Below are 16003 nucleotides of genomic sequence, written 5' to 3' on the forward strand. Positions count from 1 at the left end.
TTCATTTCCTACTGAGCCGACATATGCAGCGTTTACCGTTTACCATGAATTCAGTCCTCCGCAATCGTGGGAAGCATTGCCTTTAAAAAGGTGCATAGCCAACAGCGCGATCAGATTGTTTGGGATTTATTTTATTTTACCTTTATTTACAAGGCAGTCACTTAAGAACAAATTCTTATTTACAATGACGGCCTCACCCCGGCCAAACCGTAACCCGGACGATGCTGGGCCAATTGTGTGCCGCCCTATAATCTTACAGTTTGTACACTCAGAAAAAAGGGTTCCATGAGGGTTCTTCGGCTGTGCCCATAGGATAACCTTTTTGGTTACAGGTTGACCCTTTTTGGTTCCAGGTAGAAACCCTTTTGGGTTCCATGTACAACCCTCTGTGGAAAGGGGTTCTACAGGGAACTCAAAGGGGTTCTACCTGGAACCAAAAATGGTTCTTCAAAAAGGGTTCTGCTATGGGGACGGAGAAGAAAGTCAATTTCTTTATAAGAATGTAGTGCAAACCCACCACTGTTCTGTTCTGCATGTTGATAAGTCGTCACTTGTTTCTGACTTTCCTGTTCTTTACAGATTAACTTCCTGATCTTCATCCACATAATAAAGATTCCTGGTGTCCAAACTGAGGGCTCACCAGATGAGATACTCCGACTACACAGTTCCGGTGAGATCTTCTTTCTTTCTTTCACAATGAAAACCCATTCCTATGTTTATAATATCATCAACCTAATCTCAGCTCTCTCTCTCTCTCTCTCTTCCCCTCTCTCTTCCTCTCTCTCTCTCCCCCTCTCCCTGCATCTCTCTAAACTTCTCTCTCTCACTCCTTCCCCCTCTCCCCATCTCTCTCTCCTTCCCCACCTCTCTCTCTCTCTCTCTCTCTCCTCTCCCACCCTCCCCCTCCTCTCTCCTCTCTGCATCTCTCTCTCCCACCCCCCCCTCTCTCTCCCTCTCTCTCATCTCCCTCTCCTCTCCCCTCTCTCTCTCCCTCCCTCCCCCTCTCCGCCTCTCTCTCTCCCCCCCCCCTCCCCCCTCTCCCTCCCCTCTCCCCCTCTCTGTCTCCCCTCTCTCTCTCTCTCCTCTCCCCCCCTCCCCTCTCCCCTCTCTCTCTCCCACTCTCCCCCCTCTCCCTCCCCTCTCCCTCTCTCTCTCCCACCCTCTCCCTCCCCTCTCCGCCCCCTCTCTCCTCCCCTCTCCTCTCCCTCCCCTTCTCTCCCCTCTCCCTCCATCTCTCCTCCCCTCTCCCCTCCTCTCTCCATCCCCTCGCCCCCCTCTCCCCACCTCCTCCCCCCTCTCTCTCTCCCTCTCTCTCTCCCTCCCCCTCCCCTTCCCCTCTCTCTCTCTCTCCTCCCCCTCTCTCTCTCTCCCCCTCCTTCCTCCTTCCCCTCTCCCTCTCATTCTGTCCTCCCTCCCCTCCCCCCACCCTTCTCCCCCTCTCTCTCTCTCTTTCTCTCGCCCACCCTCCCCCTATCCCTCCCCTCTCCTCTCTCCTCCCCTCTCCCACTCCCCTCTCCCTCTCCTCTCTCTCTCCCTCCTCTCTCTCCCCTCTCTCTCTCTTTCCCACCCTCCCCCCTCCCCTCCCTCGCCTCTCTTTCTCTTTCCCTCCCCTCTCCCCTCTCTCTCACTCTCCCTTCCTCCCCTCTCCTTCCCCTCTCCCCTCTCTCTCTCTCTTCCCTCCCCTCTCCCCTCTCTCTTGCTCTCCCTCCCCTCTTCTCCTCTCCTCTCTCTCTCCCTTCCTCCCCTCTCCCTCCCCTCACCCCTCTCCCTCTCTCTCTCCCTCCCTCCCCTCTCCCCTCTCTCTCTCTTTCCCACCCTCCCCCCTCTCCCTCCCCTCTCCCTCTCTCTCCCTCCCCTCTCCCCTCTCTCTCACTCTCCCTTCCTCCCCTCCCCTCTCCCCTCTCTCTCTCTCTCTTTCCCACCCTCCCCCCTCTCCCTCCCCTCTTCCTCTCCTCTCTCTCTCTCCCTCCACTTCTCCCTCTCTCTCCCTCCCCTCTCCCTCTATCTCCCTCCCCTCTCCTTCTCCTCTCCCCTCTCTCTCTCTCTTTCCCACCCTTCCCTGTCTCCCCCCCTTCCCCTCCCCTCCCCTCTCCCCTCCCCCCTCCCCCTCCCCTCTCCCCTCCCAGGTTGCTAAGTCTAACCCTAACCCTGATCCCTCTCCTTGGGATCCACTTGGTGTGTTTGTCTTCGTGACGGATGAGTCCACCGAGGCCACCATCAGCCCTGCGTCTCACCAAACTCTCATCGACCTCTTCTTCACCTCCTTCCAGGTCAGACACACACAGACCACACGCACACACACACACACTTAAAGGGTGCCTAAATATAGAAACCTCATAACACATTAATGAACCATACATGCTGCATTCACAAGCAGTACGTGACCTCCTCTCATGGATGGAGTTTGATGTGTTGACCGTAAGATAAATCTAGATAAAACGTTTGTCCAGTAACTATTCAAACTGAGGTTATAAAAGAGGGCAGATCTACAAGCTGGTTCATAACCACATGGACAGAATAACTTTGACTCAAACAACAATCTAATATCAACAGCTACTGCCTTCTGTGTGGATGTGAATTACCCTCAGTAGCCTGAATGCCCTTCTGTGTGGATGTGAATTACCCTCAGTAGCCTGAATGCCTTCTGTGGTGGATGTGAATTACCCTCAGTAGCCTGAATGCCTTCTGTGTGGATGTGAATTACCCTCAGTAGCCTGAATGCCTTCTGTGTGGATGTGAATTACCCTCAGTAGCCTGAATGTCTTCTGTGTGGATGTGAATTACCCTCAGTAGCCTGAATGCCTTCTGTGAACTACTGTCTCAAGTCATTTAGTCTGTGTGTGTGTGTGTGCGTGTGTGTGTGTGTGTGTGTGTGTGGTGTGTGTGTGTGTGTGTGTGTGTGTGTGTGTGTGTGTGTGTGTGTGTGGGGGGGGGGGGGAGGGGGGGGGGCACCATGTCATTATGAGTCTTGGAGCACTATATGCCTTCTCTGAGTGATTCAGTCCTTCTACTCTGAGTGATTCGGTCCTTCTACTCTGAGTGATTCAGTTCTTCTACTCTGAGTGATTCGGTCCTTCTACTCTGAGTGATTCGGTCCTTCTACTCTGAGTGATTCGGTCCTTCTACTCTGAGTGATTCGGTCCTTCTACTCTGAGTGATTCGGTACTTCTACTCTGAGTGATTCGGTCCTTCTACTTCTGAGTGATTCGGGTGCCTTCTACTCTGAGGATTCAGGGTCCTTCTACTCTGAGTGAATTCAGGTCCTTCTACTCTGAGGATTCGGTCCTTCTACTCTGAGTGATTCAGTCCTTCTACTCTGAGTGATTCGGTCCTTCTATCTCTGAGTGATTCGGGTCCTTCTACTCTGAGTGATTCGGTCCTTCTACTCTGAGTGATTCAGTCCTTCTACTCTGAGTGATTCGGTCCTTCTACTCTGAGTGATTCGGTCCTTCTACTCTGAGTGATTCGGTCCTTCTACTCTGAGTGATTCAGTCCTTCTACTCTGAGTGATTCGGTCTACTCTCTTCATTCAGAAGGCATTGCATTATGAATTCCTCATCTCCCAACCCAATGTGGTAGTAGCTAGCTACCCTTGGTATTTTGATGACGTCAGGCCTGGCTATATATCCTAGTTTGCACCCTATTCCCTATATAGTGCACTACTTTAGATCAGAGCCCTATTCCCAATATAGTGCACTACTTCCACTACTAACTTCTCCCCATATGGTCTCTGGTCAAACTAGGGCACTAATGAATAGGGTGCTGTTTGGGATGCAGCCCAAGAGTGATCATGACAGTGACAGAGTTTACATTTAGTCTTTGAGCACCACATGCCCTTCTTATTCAGTGAATTACTCAGTCTTCGCTCATTCTTCTCTCTCAGTCTTCTCTCTCAGTCTTCTCTCTCGGTCTTCTCTCTGTCTTCTCTCAGTCTTCTCTCAGTCTTCTCTGTCTTCTCTCTGTCTTCTCTCTGTCTTCTCTCTCTGTCTTCTCTCTCTGTCTTCTCTCTCTGTCTTCTCTCTCTGTCTTCTCTCTGTCTTCTCTTTCAGTCTTCTCTCCATCCAAAGGGTGTTCCATGTTATTATGGGAGCGGGGAGAGAGAGAGAGACAGAGGGGGATTTGAGGGGGAGAGAGAGAGAGAGAGAGAGAGAGAGAGAGAGAGAGAGAGAGGGGGATTGGAGGTGGAGAGAGGGGGGGAGAGAGAGAGACACAGAAATAGAAACAAGATACTCAAAGAGAGTAAGACCCAGAAAGAGAGATGGAGAGAGAGTGAGAGAGCTGGAGAGAAAGCAACAAAGATAGTGTAACAGAGAGAGAGAACAGTTGAGTCAGTCAGTCTCATGCATCAATCTGTGCATTCCAACATCCCTAACAACAGCTCTACCAAGACAGCTTTATGCTACAGACAAGACCCCTTTAGCCACCCAGACAGCTCTATGCTACAGACAAGACCCCTTTAGCCAACCAGACAGCTCTATGCTACAGACAAGACCTATTTAGCCACCCAAATACAGCTCTATGCTACAGACAAGACCCCTTTAGCCACCCAGACAGCTCTATGCTACAGACAAGATCTCTTTAGCCACCCAGACAGCTCTATGCTACAGACAAGACCTATTTAGCCACCCAAATACAGCTCTATGCTACAGACAAGATCTCTTTAGCCACCCAAATACAGCTCTATGCTACAGACAAGATCTCTTTAGCCACCCAAATACAGCTCTATGCTACAGACAAGATCTCTTTAGCCACCCAAATACAGCTCTATGCTACAGACAAGACCCCTTTACCAACCAGACAGCTCTATGCTGCAGACAAGACCCCTTTACCAACCAGACAGCTCTATGCTGCAGACAAGATCTCTTTACCAACCAGACAGCTCTATGCTACAGACAAGATCTCTTTACCAACCAGACAGCTCTATGCTGCAGACAAGACCCCTTTAGCCACCCAAATACAGCTCTATGCTACAGACAAGACCCCTTACCAACCAGACAGCTCTATGCTACAGACAAGATCTCTTTAGCCACCCAAATACAGCTCTATGCTACAGACAAGATCTCTTTAGCCACCCAAATACAGCTCTATGCTACAGACAAGATCTCTTTAGCCACCCAAATACAGCTCTATGCTACAGACAAGACCCCTTTACCAACCAGACAGCTCTATGCTGCAGACAAGACCCCTTTACCAACCAGACAGCTCTATGCTGCAGACAAGATCTCTTTACCAACCAGACAGCTCTATGCTACAGACAAGATCTCTTTACCAACCAGACAGCTCTATGCTGCAGACAAGACCCCTTTAGCCACCCAAATACAGCTCTATGCTACAGACAAGACCCCTTTACCACCAGACAGCTCTATGCTACAGACAAGATCTCTTTAGCCACCCAAATACAGCTCTATGCTACAGACAAGACCCCTTTAGCCACCCAGACAGCTCTATGCTACAGACAAGACCCCTTTACCAACCAGACAGCTCTATGCTACAGACAAGACCTCTTTAGCCACACAAAGACAGCTCTATGCTGCAGACAAGACCCCTTTACCAACCAGACAGCTCTATGCTGCAGACAAGACCTCTTTACCACCCAGACAGCTCTATGCTGCAGACAAGACACCTTTACCACCCAGACAGCTCTATGCTACAGACAAGACCTCTTTACCACCCAGACAGCTCTATGCTGCAGACAAGACACCTTTACCACCCAGACAGCTCTATGCTACAGACAAGAACCAAACTGCCTGTCATCATGTACAGTCGTGGCCAAAAGTTTTGAGAATGACACAATGTCACAACGGGTGGCTTGTGGATTCAGGAGAGGTGGAGTCAGGAGAGGTGGAGTCAGGAGAGGTGGAGTCAGGAGAGGTGGAGTCAGGAGAGGTGGAGTCAGGAGAGGTGGAGTCAGGAGAGGTGGAGTCAGGAGAGGTGGAGTCAGGAGAGGTGGAGTCAGGAGAGGTGGAGTCAGGCGCAGGAGACAGAATGATTCCGTGAATACATTTTAATAAAATATCCACTCGGAAAATATGCAAAAGTATGGAGTGCAAGGTGTGCAAAAAGAACATAACCAGGGACGCAGCCCAAAACGAACAACGTAACTCCAAAAGGGAAAACACAGAACCTCATAACAAAAACACACCCTGACAACGAACAATCCCGCACAAACAACAAACCTAACTAGCTAGCCTAAATATCCTTCCCCACTAACAACTAACACAAAACAGGTGCGCAACTAACCTAGGCCTAACTAACAGAACGTGAAACATAAATCGATGGCAGCTAGTAGGCCGGCGACGACGACCGCCGAGCGCCGCCCGGGCGAGGAGGGGCGCCACCTTCCGTAGGTGTCGTGACACACAAATATTAATTTTCACAAAGTCTGCTGCGTCAGTTTGTGTGATGGCAATTTGCATATAGTCCAGAATGTTATGAAGAGTGATCAGATGAATTGCAATTAATTGCAAAGTCCCTCTTTGCCATGCAAATTAACTGAATCCCCAAAAAACATTTCCACCTCATTTCAGCCCTGCCACAAAAGGACCAGCTGACATCATGTCAGTGGTTCGTTAACACAGGTGTGAGTGTTGACGAGGACAAGGCTGGAGATCATGATGATTGACTTCGAATAACAGACTGGAAGCTTCAAAAGGAGGGTGGTGCTTGGAATCATTGTTCTTCCTCTGTCAAACATGGTTACCTGCAAAACTTCAAGGAGAGCGGTTCAATTGTTGTGAAGAAGGCTTCAGGGTGCCCAAGAAAGTCCAGCAAGCACCAGGACCGTCTCCTTAAGTTGATTCAGCTGCGGGATCGGGGCACCACCAGTACAGAGCTTGCTCAGGAATGGCAGCAGGCAGGTGGAGTGCATCTGTACGCACAGTGAGGCGAAGACTTTTGGTGTCAAGAAGGGCAGCAAAGAAGATGGTTCTCTCCAGGAAAAACATCAGGGACAGACTGATATTCTGCAAAAGGTACAGGGGTTGGACTGCTGAGGACTGGGGTAAAGTCATTTTCTCTGATGAATCCCCTTTCCGATTGTTTGGGGCATCCGGAAAAAAGCTTGTCGGGAGAAGACATGGTGAGCGCTACCATCAGTCCTGTGTCATGCCAACAGTAAAGCATCCTGAGACCATTCATGTGTGGGGTTGCTTCTCAGCCAAGGGAGTGGGCTCACTCACAATTTTGCCTCCGAGAGCAACTTCTCCCAACCATCCAGGAACAGTTTGGTGATGAACAATGACTTTTCCAGCATGATGGAGCACCTTGCCATAAGGCAAAAGTGATAACTAAGTGGCTCGTGGAACAAACCATATTCTGGGTCCATGGCCAGGAAACTCCCCAGACCTTAATCCCATTGAGAACTTGTGGTCAATCCTCAAGAGGCGGGTGGACAAACAAAAACCCACAAATTCTGACAAACTCCAAGCATTGATTATGCAAGAATGGGCTGTCATCAGTCAGGATGTGGCCCAGAAGTTAATTGACAGCATGCCAGGGTGGATTGCAGAGGTCTTGAAAAAGAAGGGTCAACACTGCAGATATTGACTCTTTGCATCAACTTCATGTAATTGTCAATAAAAGCCTTTGACACTTATGAAATGCTTGTAATTATACTTCAGTATTCCATAGTAACATCTGACAAAAATATCTAAAGACACTGAAGCAGCAAACTTTGTGGAAATTAATATTTGTGTCATTCTCAAAACTTTTGGCCACGACTGTACAGCCCGAGACACAGAACACAGCTTTCCGTCCTCTGTTACATTGTGAAGGTAAATGTATTTGTGTAACATGTACATACAGAGAGTATCCTGTCTGAAAGTAAGAAGGATTCCGTATTCTCTGGAGCCGTACTCAAGTCTCAGTCAGAGATCACAGAGTAGAAGCCTGTGTCCAGTATTGAGTTGTGACAGTGACTCTAACACCCCTCTACATCTGAGAGAAACAGAGAGAGAGAGAGACTCAGTGAGAGAGACTGAGGGAGAGAGAGACACACACAAACATTGAGAAACACAGAGAGAAAATGAACAGTGACTCTAACAGTCCTGTACATCTGAGAAAAACACAGAGAAAGATAGAGAGAGAGAGACCGTAGGGATGGTGCCAGGTTTCCTCCAGACGTGACGCTTGGCATTCAGGCCAAAGAGTTTAATCTTGGTTTCATCAGACCAGAGAATCCTTTAGGTGCCTTTGGGCAAACTTGAAGCGGGCTGTCATGTGCCTTTCACTGAGGAGTGGCTTCAGTCTGGCCACTCTAACATAAAGGCCTGATTGGTGGTGATTGGTGGTGCTGCAAAGATGGTTTTCCTTCTAGAAGGTCTCCCATCACCATAGAGGAACTCTGGAGCTCTGTCAAAGTGACTATCGGGTTCTTGGTCACCTCCCTGACCAAGGCCCTTCTTCCCCGATTGCTCAGTTTGGCTGGGAGGCCAGCTCTAGGAAGAGTCTTGGTGGTTCCAAACTTCTTCCATTTAAGAATAATGGAGGCCACTGTGTTTCTGGGGACATTTTCTTGGTACCCTTCCCCAAATTTGTGCCTCGACACAATCCTGTCTTGGAGCTCCACGGACAACTCCTTTGACCTCATGGCCTGGTTTTTGCTCTGACATGTACTGTCAGCTGTGGGACCTTATATAGACAGGTGTGTGCCTTTCCAAATCATGTCCAATTAATTGAATTTACCACAGCTGGACTCCATTCAAGTTGTAGAAACATCTCAAGGATGATCAATGGAAACAAGATGCACCTGAGCTCAATTTCTAGTCTCATAGTAAAGGGTCTGAATACTTATGTAAATGTCATATTTCAGTTTGTTATTTTTCTTATTTGTAAACATTTCTAAAAACTGTTTTCGCTTTGTATTATGGGGTATTGTGTGTAGATTGATGAGGAATTTTTTTATTCATTTAATCCATTTTAGAATAAGGCTGTAACAAAATGTGGAAAAAGTCAAGGGGTCTGAATACTTTCCGAATACACTGAACGTGTCACATATGATAATGGTCGTGTGTGTTGACTCAGAACTTGGTGTTTCTACAGGGTCTGCTGGTAGCTATCTTATACTGCTTTGTCAACAAAGAGGTAAGACCTCTTCTCCTCCTTCTCTTTCTCCCTCTTTCATACATCTTTCATGGAGGATGTATCCTCTCTGTTTCTCTTCTCTTGTCCTGGCTCTTATCCACTAAACTTGGTCTCACATGTACCTGAACAACTCTCAATTTAACGTGAACATCACACATACAATCTCTCTCTCTCTCTTTCTCTCTCTCTGTCTCTCTCTCTCTCTCTCTCTCTGTGTCTTTCTCTCTCTTTCTCTCTGTCTCTCGCTCTCTCTCTCTGTGTCTCTCTCTCGCCCTTTCTCTTTCTCTCTCTCTCCCGCTCTCTCTCTCTCTCTCCTCTCTCTCTCTCTTCTTCTTTATCTCTCTCTTTTCACCCTGTCTCTGTCGGTCTGTATTTCTCTCTCTCTCTCTCCCTTCCTCTACCCCCTTTTTCTCTCCCCCTCTCCCCCTCTCCCCCTCTCCCTCTCCCCCCTCTCCCCCTCTCCCCCTCTCCCCCTCTCCCCTCTCCCCCCCCTCTCCCCCCCTCTCCCTCTCTCCCTCTCGCCCTCTCCCCCTCTCCCCCTCTCCCTCTCCCCCTCTCCCCTCTCCCCCTCTCCCCCTCTCCCCCTCTCCCCCTCCTCCCCCTCTCCCCCTCTCCCCCTCTCCCCCTCTCCCCTCTCCCTCTCCCCCTCTCCCCCTCTCCCTCTCCCCTCTCTCCCCTCTCCCCTCTCCCCTCTCTCCCCTCTCCCCCTCTCCCCCTCTCCCCCTCTCCCCCTCTCTCCCCCCTCCCCTCTCTCCCCTCCCCCTCTCCCCCTCTCCCCCTCTCTCCCTCTCTCCCTCTCCCCCTCTCCTCCCCAAGGTCCAGTCAGAGATCCTGAAGAAGTGGAAGCGTTGGAAGCTGGGTCGTAACATTGAGGAGGAGTACCGCCACACCTATAGCCAGACGCCCCACCTCAACACTAAGAGCAGCAGCCTGCTGGGTCACGGGCACGCTCACGGGGGTCACGACCCCTCGCACCCCTCCTCCCTGCTCCTCCACCCCCACCTCCCTGACATCACCACCTCCTCCCCTGCTCCCCCTGGCCAGGGCCCAGGCTGCTCCCCAGAGGAGAAGCACCTCCTGGTGGTGAGCTGTCAGAATGGCATGGGGCGGAGCAGGAGGAACACGGGGTCGTCCATGCAGTTTCCCTCCCTACCACGTGAGGGCACCATCAGCTGTAGTCACACACTGATAGAGGATAATATGGATGATATCTGCTTGACGAACAGGGTGTCAGAGTGTTACGAGGCTCCTAGAGGAAATGCAGAGAGCCACCTGTGAGACTGGAGAGGACGGGGAAGATTAATGACGTAACACCCTGGTAACACTGGAGCTGGGCAGTGTGTTTCAGGAGAGGTGTGTTTCTCAATGGCCGTCACCCTGGACGAATGTTAATGAGTGAGATGGCCTTGACAGACCCAGGACCAGTGTGTCTCAATGTTCGTATCGTCACCCTGAAACAGTGTTAGTGGGAGAGAGACACCTACTCGGCCCTCTCCAATCCACAGCCAAATGAGACAAACATAGGACAAGCTAGACCTCCCATGTTGGACCCCTCTGACCCAGACCAGACCTCCCATGTTGGACCCCTCTGACCCAGACCAGACCTCCCATGTTGGACCCCTCTGACCCAGACCAGACCTCCCATGTTGGACCCCTCTGACCCAGACCAGACCTCCCATGTTGGAACCCTCTGACCCAGACCAGTCCTCCATGTTGGAACCCTCTGACCCAGACCAGATCTCCCATGTTAGACCCCTCTGACCCAGACCAGTCCTCCATGTTGGAACCCTCTGACCCAGACCAGTCCTCCATGTTGGAACCCTCTGACCCAGACCAGTCCTCCATGTTGGAACCCTCTGACCCAGACCAGACCTCCATGTTGGAACCCTCTGACCCAGACCAGTCCTCCATGTTGGAACCCTCTGACCCAGACCAGACCTCCCATGTTAGACCCCTCTGACCCAGACCAGTCCTCCATGTTGGAACCCTCTGACCCAGACCAGACCTCCATGTTGGAACCCTCTGACCCAGACCAGACCTCCCATGTTAGACCCCTCTGACCCAGACCAGACCTCCCATGTTGGAACCCTCTGACCCAGACCAGACCTCCCATGTTAGACCCCTCTGACCCAGACCAGACCTCCCATGTTGGAACCCTCTGACCCCGACCAGACCTCCAATGTTGGAACCCTCTGACGTCCTGTGACAGTGGATGTCCTGCGAGCCACATGGATTGATATGTGTTTTCTCTTCAACAGACAGTCAGACAGACAGCATGGACTCACTGCTGCAGGACTCACTGCTGCAGGACTCACTGCTGCTGCAGGACTCTGCAGGACTCACTGCTGCAGGACTCACTGCTGCTGCAGGACTCACTGCTGCTGCAGGACTCACTGCTGCTGCAGGACTCAGTGCTGCATGTTCACAAAGCAAAAACAGAGAATAATAAAAACATCTTCCAAAGCTAAATGTGTAAAATAATACCCAGAATCCTCAAGTTGCTAAATACAGGGTCTTAGCTTTAGCCTCTGGTATATGTTGTTGTTATTGTTATTGTTGTTGTGTTAAATTGTGATGTGTTTTCTGGTACTGGAGACAGTACAGGAAGAATGAACTGGACATTCAAACAACACCAACAAAAAACAGGCCACATGACTACCAGGACTACCAGGACTACCAGGACTACCAGGACTACCAGGACTACCAGGACTACCAGGACTACCAGGACTACCAGGACTACCAGGACTACCAGGACTACCAGGACTACCAGGACTACCAGGACTACCAGGACTACCAGGACTACAGATGAAATCATGATAGAACAAACAACACCAACACATGAATACATATTCATACCCTTCATAGTTCTTTGTAAAGCTTTTGATGAGATACCCCTTGACCTTGCTGTCCATTCTGGTTGGATGACGAGAGAGAGAGCGAGAGAGCGACAGAGCGGAGAGAGATGGGAGAGAGAGAGGGGAGAGAGAGAGAGAGAGAGAGCACGAGAGCGAGCGAGAGAGCGAGCGAGAGAGTGAGTGAGAGAGTGAGTGAAAGAGTGAACTAGAGTGTGAACTAGAGTGTGAACTAGAGTGTGAGAGAGAGTGTGAGAGAGAGAGTGGAGAGAGAGAGTGAGAGAGAGAGAGAGAGAGAGTGAGAGAGAGAGAGAGAGTGAGAGAGAGAGAGAGAGAGAGAGAGAGAGAGAGAGAGAGAGAGAGAGAGAGAGAGAGAGAGAGAGAGAGAGAGAGAGAGAGAGAGAGAGAGAGAGAAAAGTCAGTTCAGCCGGAGTTTGTATAGGACCAGAGAGATAGGTTGCTTCCCCAATGGCTCCCTATATAGTGCTATTTGGGACTTGGACAGAGGCAGCGTTCCTGTAGAGTTGACCCCAGTGTAAGGTCACCACCGCTGGGTTCTACCCTCATAGCGGCCCCCTTACCTGACCTGAGGACCAGGACAGGACCCATGAAAACCATGTATTTAAAGTATGGCAGCCATGTTAGCGACCCAATACATTGGGGATATTCAAAACAGTGCTACGTCACTGAATGTCTATAACTAGAACAATATTGAACATTGTAAATGTTGGCCCAACTCTCTGGATGTATGGCTCTGGGACCCCTGACAACATGGCAGCTGCTTCTTTAACCAAAAAGGTACAAGAGACTTTCTACGAATCCAGGGGCTGACACAGATAACGGGGCTGACACAGATAACGGGGCTGACACAGATAACGGGGCTGACACAGATAACGGGGATGACACAGATAACGGGGCTGACACAGATAACGGGGCTGACACAAATAACGGGGCTGACACAGATAACGGGGATAACACAGATAACAGGGATGACACAGATAACGGGGCTGACACAGATAACGGGGCTGACACAGATAACGGGGATGACACAGATAACGGGGCTGACACAGATAACGGATCCAGCTAGTGATAATAATGTTGATGGTGATGATGTTGATGATGTTGATGATGATAATGTTGATGACGGTGATGATGGTGGTGATGATGATGATGTTGGTGGTGGTGATGATGAAGATAATGATGGTGATGATGATGATGGTGGTGATGAAGAAGATAATAATGGTGATGATGATGGTGGGGATGATGAAGATAATGATGGTGGTGATGAAGATAATGATGGTGGTGATGAAGATAATGATGATGATGTTGATGATGATGGTGATGAAGAAGATAATGATGATGGTGGTGATGAAGAAGATAATGATGATGAGTGTGATACTGTTGATTATCATCACATTCTATACATTCATGTAAAGCCACCAATTTCAGAATGTTTTTTTTTTCTTCCCAAACACAACAAAAGGTCACAACCTGGAAAATCTGACTTCATATTGGACTTGTGCGTTGTTAGTGTTGTAATCGTGAAGTGTTTTATTTTTCTGAAATGTTTTTTAGAAGATGGGATCAGAAAGTAGAAGAAAAGACAGTGGTTTTCTTCATTCAGTCTGTTAGAAATACTATATATTGTACATGTTAATAATGCAGGACTGGACTGGGACCAGGAATAGGCCTGGGTATATCTAATGTGTTCCCCCATTATTAGACACATCATTATTATTGTGTAGAAACCCCCCTGATTTAGACAGGCCCACTGGGCTGAAGAGGGGCCAGCCCATCTGGCATTTACACGAATCCAGCAGCTCTCTCTGTTCAACTCTTCAAGAAAATGTGTTTTTGTCGTCATGTTTAAAATAGCCTTTTTGCTGTGCATGCAAATTAATGTTAATATAATAATCTGTAATGGGTTTGAGCCAATGGTAAACAGCATCATCAAGCTTTCCAGAGCTGTATGTCCCATGAGGTCACTGCATTCAGTTACAGTATGTTTTCCCTCACCGCCTCCCCCTACTGAGTGAATGACCCTACTCTATGGGGATATAAGACCTATATCAAGTCCACATAGGGAGTACAGAGTAGACATGTTACAGTATGTTTTCCCTCACCGCCTCCCCCTACTGAGTGAATGACCCTACTCTTTGGGGATATAAGACCTATATCAAGTCCACATAGGGAGTACAGAGTAGACATGTTACAGTATGTTTTCCCTCACCGCCTCCCCCTACTGAGTGAATGACCCTACTCTTTGGGGATATAAGACCTATATCAAGTCCACATAGGGAGTACAGCGTAGACATGGGTTCAAATATTATTTCATTTATTTCATATGCTTTAGGTTGTGCTTCATTGAGCTTGCCTGGCCCGGTGGGACCAATGAAATGGTCTGAAAATGGCAAACCCTGTCCATCTTACACTCCAGACAGACTCAATGACGTGGTCAGTGTTGGAAAGAAAACAAATGCTATTTCAACGGTTTCAGGTCACCATGGTTTTACCTATTCAAACTACGGAGTCATTATATAATGAAGCAATAAGGCCCGAGGAGGTGTGGTATACGGCCATTATACCACGGCTAAGGGCTGTTCTTAGTCACAACGCAACGCAGAGGCTGCTGAGGGGAGGACGGCTCATAATAACGCCTGGAATGGAGCAAATGGAATGGCTTTTAACCATGTGTTTGATACCATCCCACCTATTCCGCTCCAGCCATTACCACAAGCCCATCTTCCCAAATTAAGGTGCCACCAACCTCCTGTGCTGGATACAGCCCTTAGCCGTGGTACATTGGCCATATACCACAAACCCGTGAGGTACCTTATTGCTATTATAAACTGGTTACCAACGTAATTAGAGCAGTAAAAAGAAATGTTGCGTCATACCACGACTGAGAGCCAATCAGCAGTCAGTGCTCGAACCACCCAGTTTATAATATCAGTTTTAGTTCCAGATTCAGTATTTCTAGTACTCTTCTATTCATGAACAAACACTGACTAATACATAACGGGAGTACGGTGTCCATATTAGGAACACCTCAGTCTCAAGTCCTGCTGAGGCTGTCCTAATATGGACACCATATAAAAGAACAAAATCGAGTCTCAATTTGCTGAGGTGTGATGGTATATTAACCAATCAGAAAAAACATACATCACACCATAATCCAATCCTGTGACTGTGATGACAGGAGCACAAGAGTTCACAAGATGGTGCTCATTTTACACAGCTGTACTGGAACAGGACGTCTTTGTGAGAAGGGGGATGGATTCTTTTTTTACCAAACAGTTGACAGGAATAACTCAACATGACTTTGTTAGGCTATTTGCACAATGTTCATTTATAATTGCTAAATATGTCAATCATTTTATGTTAATGACATTCAAATGATTTGTTTGTTTGTCTTATGTTTGTGTGTGTGAGTGTGTGTGAGTGCGTGTGCGTGTGAGTGTGTGTGTGTGTGTGTGTGTGTGTGTGTGTGTGTGAGTGTGTGTGAGTGCGTGTGCGTGTGAGTGTGTGTGTGTGTGTGTGAGTGTGTGTGAGTGCGTGTGAGTGTGTGTGTGTGTGTGTGTGTGTGTATGTGTGTGAGTGTGTGTGTGTGTGTGTGTGTGTGTGTGTGTGTGAGTGCGTGTGAGTGTGTGTGTGTGTGTGTGTGTGTGTGTGTGTGTGTGTGTGTGTGTGTGTGTGTGTGTGTGTGTGTGTGTGTGTGAGTGTGTGTACTGGCAGATATGCCCTGGGTCCAGAGAGGTGGATGGAGCCCACAGAGTTACAGGAGGAGATATAGGAGGAATCATCCCCTGCTCTAGAACTTCCTCGGCTGATGTTGTGTTGCAACAGAGCAGTTCCATTGGCTGCTGTGCGTGTTGCAGCAGAGCAATTATATTGGCTGTTGTGTTGCAGCAGAGCAATTCCATTGGCTGTTGTGTTGCAGCAGAGCAGTTCCATTGGCTGTTGTGTTGCAGCAGAGCAGTTCTGTTGGCTGTTCTGTTGTAACAAAGTGTCCCATTGGTCGCAGTTTTGCAGCAGAGCTGTACCATCGGCTGCTGTGTGTGTTGCAGCAG

General features: G+C 48.9%; 1 protein-coding gene across 1 annotated transcript; it reads left to right on the top strand.

Annotated features, from left to right (window-relative positions):
• The first annotated feature begins 643 nt into the window (after positions 1 to 643).
• Positions 644 to 11806, top strand: gcgra (glucagon receptor a). The gene is made up of 4 exons (XM_029726733.1): positions 644 to 670; positions 2127 to 2270; positions 9040 to 9081; positions 9898 to 11806. The coding sequence occupies exons 1-4, from the start codon at positions 644 to 646 to the stop codon at positions 10357 to 10359; spliced, it is 675 nt and encodes a 224-aa protein (XP_029582593.1). The 3' UTR covers positions 10360 to 11806.
• Positions 11807 to 16003: the final 4197 nt, after the last annotated feature.

Source organism: Salmo trutta, chromosome 32 (genome assembly GCF_901001165.1).
Source record: "Salmo trutta chromosome 32, fSalTru1.1, whole genome shotgun sequence".
In the NCBI taxonomy this organism is placed as follows: domain Eukaryota; kingdom Metazoa; phylum Chordata; class Actinopteri; order Salmoniformes; family Salmonidae; genus Salmo; species Salmo trutta.